General features: G+C 49.9%; 1 protein-coding gene across 6 annotated transcripts in view; it reads left to right on the top strand.

Moving 5' to 3' along the window:
* RNF157 (ring finger protein 157) overlaps positions 1-8,752 on the top strand; it is an 83,260-nt gene that overhangs the window by 60,821 nt on the left and 13,687 nt on the right. For all 6 annotated transcript variants that reach the window (XR_004347383.1, XR_004347382.1, XR_004347384.1 and 3 more), the window contains exons 6-13: positions 223-289; positions 595-638; positions 1,247-1,294; positions 3,222-3,293; positions 3,791-3,950; positions 4,085-4,197; positions 6,318-6,556; positions 7,277-7,385. Coding sequence is in view for 2 of the 6 variants with exons in the window: in XM_032615939.1 (XP_032471830.1) it covers positions 223-289; positions 595-638; positions 1,247-1,294; positions 3,222-3,293; positions 3,791-3,950; positions 4,085-4,197; positions 6,318-6,556; positions 7,277-7,385 (852 nt within the window). In the remaining 4 variants the exon portion in view is untranslated. The remainder of the gene's footprint in view (positions 1-222; positions 290-594; positions 639-1,246; positions 1,295-3,221; positions 3,294-3,790; positions 3,951-4,084; positions 4,198-6,317; positions 6,557-7,276; positions 7,386-8,752) is intronic.

Below are 8,752 nucleotides of genomic sequence, written 5' to 3' on the forward strand. Positions count from 1 at the left end.
AAGACCTGCAGGTTAGAAGCCTTGAACCTGGGAATCTAGGGGATTTTTTACAAAGAGACTGGTGGCCTTCAATTCTACGGACTTAGGTAGTTAACCAGGTTGATGGAAGAGGTGCAGAGATGAGGTTCAGGCTTCCTGACGAGACCTCCCTTTTCTGACGGATTACTGTGCCCTTTAAATGTGTTAAGTTCCTTTTGTTTTTTCTTTTTCCTTTTCTTTCAGCTTGGCTTTGACCTGGACAGAGAGGTTTACCCGTTAGTGGTCCATGCTGTGGTGGATGAAGGAGATGGTACGGGTGCTTCCGGTCTTCTTGGGCTGCACACATGCCCGTATGTAGCGTGCAGGCCTGGCAGCGGCTGCGGCCTCAGAACAGCATGCCTCCCCCGTGGGTATCAGGCAGTTCCCACATCCCCACGCACTCTTGCTTCCACGCTTCTCGGGCAACGAGAGTCCTACTGGGTGACGTAACCTGCCCCTTCCCGGGACAGCCAGAGGGTTCGTGTTGCCAGACTGTGGGACCCGGGGAAGGTGAGTGGAATCGAGGTGTGTTGTGGGCTTTCTTCTTCTTCATCCACGTGCCTTTATTTGTTTCAGAGTATTTTGGCCATTGCCACGTCCTGCTGGGCACTTTTGAAAAGGTCAGTGGGTAATGTTACAGGGCCTCACTTTGGTACATGTTGCTCTGTCTTTCCTGTGAGGACACGTGGAGCCCTGTTCGCTGGCTGCCTGGGCTCGGCAGAGTGGGTCCAGCTCGGAGGCTGCGCAGGGAGCTGGGGGAAGCACCACACCGGGGGCTACGCCACCAACTTGCTGCATGGCCTTCAGCTCCTTAGGCCTTGTTTCCTCTTCTTTTTTTTTTTAATATTTATTTATTGGCTGCGTCGGGTCTTATTTATGGCACTCAGGATCTTCGTTGTGCTGCCAGGGCTTCTCTCTAGTTGTAGTGCATGGGCTCAGTAGTTGCGGCGCTCGGGCTTAGTTGCCCCACGGCATGTGGGATCTTAGTTCCCTGACCGATTTTTAACCACTGGACCACCAGGGAAGTCCATCATTTCCTCTTCTTAAAGCAGAAGGGCTAGACTATGTGCTTGAAGACCCTTCCCGTATTAGGAGTCTGTCATTCCACACTGGCAGGGCGGGGGGGTGGGGGCTGGGGGGGCCTCCAGGAGGTGTGTAATTGAGAGAAGTAACAAAAGAACAGCTGATCCTCGTTGCCCTCCTTCATAACTGTGTATTTTCCCTCCAGCACACAGACGGGACTTTCTGTGTCAAGCCCCTCAAACAGAAACAAGTAGTAAGTATTCGAGGGCCAGGGACTGTTGGTGTACCCCCTTCTCTCTCTCCACTCTTTTGCTAAAGCACTCTTCTTTCCCTTCCACCACCACCCCCCTTTTTTTAAATCAAAGAAGAAAAGCAAACAGGGAATGCTTTTCTGTGTTGGAAACTACTTGGGTGGCCTGAAAGGAATACTGATTTTTGATATCTCTGTTGTTCCTCAATTGTTGGTGGTGAGGTAGCCATTATCTGAGCAGGGGACTTTAGAAAATGAAAGGACAAGATTTATCTCCTGACTTTAGGTTTAGGGAGAATGTTTTTATTTAAAATGCCAGGGTGAGAGACATTTCCAGCTAAAGGATAAAAGTATTGGGGTCCAGTTTAAGGCCAATTGGAGCTCTTGGCTTAATTTATCCCAACATTCCTTTTCTCACATTCCAAGTTTGCTGCCCATCCGCCCCCTTCCAGAATGATCAGGCAGGTTATGCATATGTTGCTGGAAGTCCTAACCCCCGCGGTGTGCCAGCACTTTCCTTCCACTCTTGCAGAGGCAGGAGGAGGGTCACGGAACACAAGGAGGGGAGAGGTGTCAGTGGCATTGCCAAGGGAAGGTGTGTCATCACACAAGGGTGTGGAGCAGTCGGGTGGGGGGCAGGGTAGACCTCGGGTTGAGATGCAAAGAAAGCCGCCACCCCCCGCCCCCCGCAGATGGGTGACAGATATCTGAAATTCTACATCATTCATTCTTTCAGGTATTAAGTGCTCTCCACCCTTAATGAGGTCAATAGTAGTCAGTAATACTTTAGTATGAATTTGTTGATAATGTCCTTTCCAATATAATCACTGTGTTAAAGCAAATTTTAAGAGAGGCAGAGGAGATAACAGATCCTGAGCCCAGGGTACGGCCTGGAAAGGCCTGGCCTCAGTGAGTTGCCTCATGGGAAGGCCTGGTTCCCCAGGACTCCTGGATGGGATGGAAAGGCTAGGGTAGCTCAAGGGAAATGGTTTATCTCTTCTTCTGTCGCTAGATTGGCATCAGCAACAGCCTTTGTCAGACTGGAGAGTGGCATGCGACATCGGTGACAGGCTGGGCCTTAGGGGCGGGGATAACTGGGACAGGGTGGGGGGCAGGGGAGAGGGGTGGGCAGGCGTAAGGAAACAAGGCAGGGGCCAGCTCTGGCACCAACATGGCCCAAGCTAGTGGGAGTCAAACGGGGCATTGAAGTTGAGGTTCTAATGTTTTTTGGTTTTTTTGGGGGGGTTTTTTTGGCTGTGCTTCGGGGCTTGCGGGATCTTAGTTCCCCGACCAGGGATTGAACCCAGGCCCCCTGGCGGTGAGAACGCTGAGTCCTAACCACTGGACCGCCAGGCAGTTCCCAAAGTTGAGGTTTTAAGGAGCAGGGCCAACAGAGGTCATATTTTGCTGCGTGTTGGAGATGGGGTGGCTCCGTGGCCCTGGAGGGGGCACAATCGGCCCCTCCTTCAAGGTCCTGCTCTCTCTTTGCTTCTGCATTTTCCCCTCTTTTCCTTGCCCATTTCTTCTCTTTCTTTCCCATTCACATTGCTTCCCGTTTGTAATGTCTAAACTTAGCTTTTATTATTACATAGCCAATGCTTCTGACACGTGGTCTTCCATCCTTTTCCTAGTTTCCGCCTTCCTTGACTGTCCGTTATAGCGACCTGCAGTACGAGTGTCACTGTTGTATTTGCGCACGTTCCCTATTGGGCATAAGGGCGGGTGAATGAAGCATTTGATTTCCGTTCCCCTCCCAGAGAGAACACATGAGTAAATAAGAGCCTCCTTTACTCTTCTGGGCCTTTGATTTTTTTCATTGTGAATCAGTAGTCCTTGGTTACCGAAGGAGGTTGGGGGGTGGGGGGTGAGTTCCCACTCATCTCTCGGTAGAACCAGCCTCTGCCCTTGAACTTTTCCATTGGCTCTTCAGGTGGATGGGGTCAGCTACCTCCTTCAGGAGATCTATGGAATTGAAAACAAGTACAACACGCAAGAGCGTAAGGCAAGTTCCCTCCGCAGTTCTGAATGTACTCTTCCCAGGAGGCAGAGTGAGAACTTCTCTGATCCTGCCAGGATCTAGGAACTTAGCATGCCAAGCTCTGGAATCCATTTGGTCCTAGAAGGGTATTCCTTCTTCCTCGTTTCAGATGATTAGACTTATATAACGTTGGAAATGAGAATATAGGCTGGTTCGGATCGGTTCTTCGGCAGGGCTCGGCTCACTCAGTTCATTGCTCCCCACTTCCCTGGGTGGCCTCCTGGGCCCCTTGAGCTCCGACTTTCAGACAGGACCAGATCTCAGCCTCAGAGGACGAGCTTGAGACAAACAGTTGCCAGAAGAAGTGAAACTGAGTGTGTGCCAGTGCACTTGGTAAACTCCCAAGTTCAACGTAGTTCACCAAGTGCATTGTCTCAGCTCTGCAGGCAGGCTGCCTTCGAAAGAAGGTATGTGACGTGAGGGTCTTTGTGACACTGGCTAAATTTCTGTCCCCCGGCCAGGTGGCTGACGATGAAGTGAGTGATAACAGTGCCGAGTGTGTGGTGTGTCTCTCAGACGTGCGGGACACCTTGATTCTGCCCTGTCGTCACCTCTGCCTGTGTAACACCTGCGCCGACACCCTGCGCTACCAGGCCAACAACTGCCCCATCTGCCGACTGCGTAAGCCCCGGAGGCCCTGCTGGGTCCCCGAGGTCAGCCCTCGGGGGGAGAAGGGGTCGTGGCTTCTGTGCGGGCTCTTGTCCGTCCTGACTCCTGCATCACCGTGTCCTGATGGCCTGTTTTCTTCTTCACAGCCTTCCGGGCACTGCTTCAGATCAGAGCCATGAGGAAGAAACTGGGCCCTCTGTCCCCAACCAGCTTTAACCCCATCCTCTCATCCCAGACATCCGACTCAGAAGAGCATTCAGTAAGTTGGGCTTTTTTCACCTTTTGTCCTTCTTCACGTGTCTTTGTGGCAAGTAATTAAACCTTGGCATTCTGAAGTACTGAGTAAGCTGGCCGAGATCATGTTGTGTTAGAAACCAGCCAATAGTGCAGTGGAAAATGAGGTTCTGATCATTAAAAGCTCCCCTTTCCACCTTGGGGACTCAGCGTCCAGTTAACATTTACCATCCCAAGAGCTGTCAGCTTGCTGTTTCACTCCAGTGTCCGGGCGGATGGGGGTGGGGATGGGGTCCAGCTCTGGAACGCCCCCAAGCAGAAACAAGGGGATGATTGTTTGGGATTTAGATACAATTTACCATTTTTATCTGAATCCTCCGAGAAGGTAACTGTTTTTCTTTGTCTTAGTTCGTGGCTTCAGGGACTGGGAGCCACGTAGATGAAATAATTCACCTCTGTCTCGTGGTGTAAGTGATGGTGTCAAGCCTCCACGCTTTGTAGTTATAGACCAGAAGGTCTTTTTTTTTTTTTTTTAACATCTTTATTGGGGTATAATTGCTTTACAACGGTGTGTTAGTTTCTGCTTTATAACAAAGTGAATCAGTTATACATATACATATGTTCCCATCAGAAGGTCTTGTCTTTAGGTTAACACGCTAGTGGAAGAGATTAATTACCAATTATTCACTAAATGGTATTGGAATGATTAGGTAGTGCTTTAGGGAGGAACAGTGAGTTTAGCACTTCAGTTCTTACCAGATAACAAATTCCAGGCGGAGTAACTAGTTAACTGCACTAAAAACAGAGCAAGCCAAACATTAAAAACCTAGAATAAATTATAGATGATTCTTTAGTTGACTATGGATGGGAGAGGGCTCTCTAAGCTTGAAAACAATGGGATGCTACCAAAAAAAGAACCTGTAGATTTTTTTTTTTTTTGGCCACGCCGCGCGGCATGTGGGATCTTAGTTCCCCGACCAGAAATCAAACCCGCACCCCCTGCAGTGGAAGTGCGGAGTCTTAACCACTGGACTGCCAGGGAAGTCCCGAACATGTAGATTTTATCGCATAAAAAATTTTTTTTTTAGATGTGTAAAAGATGACCAAAGTTAAAACCAAACAGCAAATCATCTAAAGAAAAAAAAATGTACTCACAACATTTGCATCAGAGGAAAGGCTAGTATCTTTACCATAACTCACTTGAATGAAATAGTAGATAAATGGGCAAAGGATATATAAAAAAATTCTCAGAAGAGGAAACATAGCTGGTCAACAGTCATTTTTTAAAAAGTCAACCACGTTAAAAATCAACAACATGCAAATTAAGATGAGAGACCATTTTTCACCTTTCACCTTTAGAAACTCCCTTTTTTAAAGATACCCCATGCTGGCCGAGAAGCAATTAAAACAGGTAGTCTGTACTGCCTGTAAGGGTGTAACTAGAAAGATCACTGAAAATAAGCAAAACAGCTGTATATATTAAGAGCCTTAAAAACATTTGTACTTGGTAATCTAAGGTCTTAGAATTTAATACCCAGAAAATGATCTGAGAAAAAGAGATTTATGCACGATAGATGAACAGATGTCCATCAAAGTGTTGTTTACAGTAGGAAATGGACACAGCTAAATAGCCAACACCAATGGAAGAGTAAGGAAACGTATGGTATCCATGAAAAGGGATGCATGTGAAGGAAAATATTTATGTTCTGTGAGGCAAGCGGGGTATAAAATGATGATTAACACGTCGATCACAACTGTGTAAACAGTACAGAGGAGAAAACATTGGAAGAAAACAACACCAGAATGCTAACAAAAGTTATCGCTTTGGGTGATTTGATGGTTGATGACTCTTTTCCTTCTTTCCACTTTTAGGTATTTTCCAAATTTCCTGTAATGAACATATATTTCTACCGTAATCGGAAAAAATAAACAGGATTAAGAAGAAGTTCATCAGTAAGCAGCGTCAAGGAACACGCGGTTCTCTGATAATTTATCTTTCTTCTGCTTCTAATACAGCTTTCCTTTGCCAGAGCTCCAGACTAGACGTAAAAGAAAGCGTTTTTCCAATGCAGAGGAAGGAACACGCTCATACCATAAAGCGAAGAGTATTTAATTAATTTCCCAACCTGTCTCTGATTCCCCTAGTCCTCAGAGAACATTCCACCGGGTTACGAAGTGGTATCTCTTCTGGAGGCCCTCAATGGGCCCCTTACCGCATCCCCAGCAGTCCCCCCACTCCACGTGCTTGGAGACAGACACCTCTCGGGAATGCTGCCTTCCTACGGCAGTGACGGCCACCTGCCTCCTGTCCGGACGCTCTCCCCCCTCGACCGCCTGTCCGACTGCAGCAGCCCAGGACTCAAGCTCAGAAACAGTCTCTCCAAGTGAGTAGCCAGCATGCAGTAGTGTTGGCCCTGGGGTCTTTGATGAGGTGCTTTCAATCCATCTTTCACCTCCTCGGTGCTGGCTCGAGTCCCAAGTCCCAGGGCAGTGTAGACCCTCTGGGCTGGTCCCAGAGCTGCTCATTGCACCGAAGACCTGGGCTAGCACCTGAGGGGTAGTTGTCCCATCCCTTGGGAGAGGAAAATAAGATGGTACATGGGTACTTAGGAGGATCCAGACGGACGAACCTCTCATGGGTTCTGTTGTGGGAGGAGAGTATGGAGTATAGGGACGATGACAGCGTTAGGGTCATTCAGGCCCCTGGGAGCATCACTTAGTCTGAGGACCGAAGGGACCTTGTGATCTGTGTTTCTTAGGCGTTTACATCCAACAAGGAGCAAGTCATAATAAGCTTCCGCGGCAGAGGAAAGGAGGGTATTTTACACATGAAAATATTGAAACCCTAAACATGTCAGTGGTTTTCGCCCAGTTCAGACACAATTGTTTGAAAGAGCTAAAGGTAAAACTCCGATTTTCCAACGCCCAGAAGAGGTCTCAGACCCGCTGGTGCCCTTTCTCACGTCCCCGCTCCCTCCTTCCTAGGATTTAGGTTCCCCTCAGGGCCCTCTTCTCCCTGTGACGTCTGGTTAGTGGGAGTGCAGGCGAGTTCTGTTCTTTAAGGGGCGTGGGCTGCAGCTGCTTCTCCCTCCCGGCTTGTGCAGGTCCATCTCCCAGAATTCTTCTGTGCTGCACAAAGAGGAAGATGAGCGTTCGTGCAGCGAATCCGAGACGCCCCTGTCTCAGAGACTGTCAGCCCAGCATCTCAGAGAGGTGATGTGCAGTGTCCTTCCTTGTTTGGTTTCGGACTCCAGGTGCTCTCCTTCCTTCCTGCTGGCCTCTTCCGGCCCGTCTGCTCTCGTTCATTCATCAAACGCCTTTTGAACACTCTCTGAGGCAGCAGCAAAGGTGTCACCAGACTCAGTCTTTTATCAGTGTACGGGGCCTGTGTTACTGACCAGGCACGATCCTTTATGCTGAGGACAGCAGCAGTGGGGACACACAAAAGTCCTGCCCCCCTGGCGCTTACAGGCTTCGTGGTTGGGGTGGGGTGGACACAAAAGGCAGTCAGTACAAAACGTATGTGTCAAGTGTTACCGGGGATCTGTGTGTCACGTAAGGGTCGGGAGGCTCGCTTTAAAAAGTGGTCCATGGGGCTTCCCTGGTGGCGCAGTGGTTGAGAGTCCACCTGCCGATGCAGGGGACGCAGGTTCATGCCCCGGCCCGGGAGGATCCCACGTGCCGTGGAGCAACTGGGTCCGTGAGCCATGGCCACTGGGCCTGCGCATCCGGAGCTTGTGCTCCGCAACGGGAGAGGCCACAACAGTGAGAGGCACGCGTACCAAAAAAAAAAAAAAAAGTGGTCCATGGACAAGGGGACTTCCCTGGCAGTCCAGTGGTTAGGACTCCGTGCTTCCACTGCAAGGGATGTGGGTTCGATCCCTGGTTGGGGAACTAAGATCCCACATGCCACACAGTTGCAGGCAAAAAAAAAGTGGTCCATGGGCAGAGGAGGTGAGATGAACTGGGCAGATGTCTGAGGAGGGCGGGTTCTAGACGCGGGCGCAGCCGGTGGAAAAGCTGGGCGGCTGAGTGGAAGATGGGATACTCTACCCTGTGCGCCTCTACCCTGGCTTTATGTAACAGAGGTCAGCGGGCTGTCGAGCCCACCCCTGGTAAGGCGGTGGGCTAGGTGCAGCGGAGCATAGGAAAAGCGGTCCCTGTCCCATGGTCCGGTACGAGACAGGACATGTACATGAATAACAACACCACACCTGGCACATAGGTGTTAGTAAGTGTTTGTTGAATGAGTGAATGAATTTTAACCAGAGAAAGGAAGTGCTCCCAAAACAGAGACACTGACGTGCTGTGGAGGATCGCGCTAAGTGGAGGGAGCCAGAAGCAGTGTGATGGCGGGGCAGCGTTTGAGCTGAGTGTCAAAATTTCTTAGACACGAAGAGACAGGTGAGAGAAACATTCCTGGCGGCAGGGACAGTACACGTGAAGCACAGAGCGGAAGTGGGGGCCCTGAGCGGGCCAGTGGTACAGTGGGAACGTGGCTTCACGAGGGCCCACCTGGCGGAGGTGTGCAGACTGGATTAGGCAGGAGACAGACCAAGCCAGGCAGGAGGGTTGCCTGA

This window comes from Phocoena sinus, chromosome 20 (genome assembly GCF_008692025.1).
Source record: "Phocoena sinus isolate mPhoSin1 chromosome 20, mPhoSin1.pri, whole genome shotgun sequence".
Classification (NCBI taxonomy): Eukaryota; Metazoa; Chordata; class Mammalia; order Artiodactyla; family Phocoenidae; genus Phocoena; species Phocoena sinus.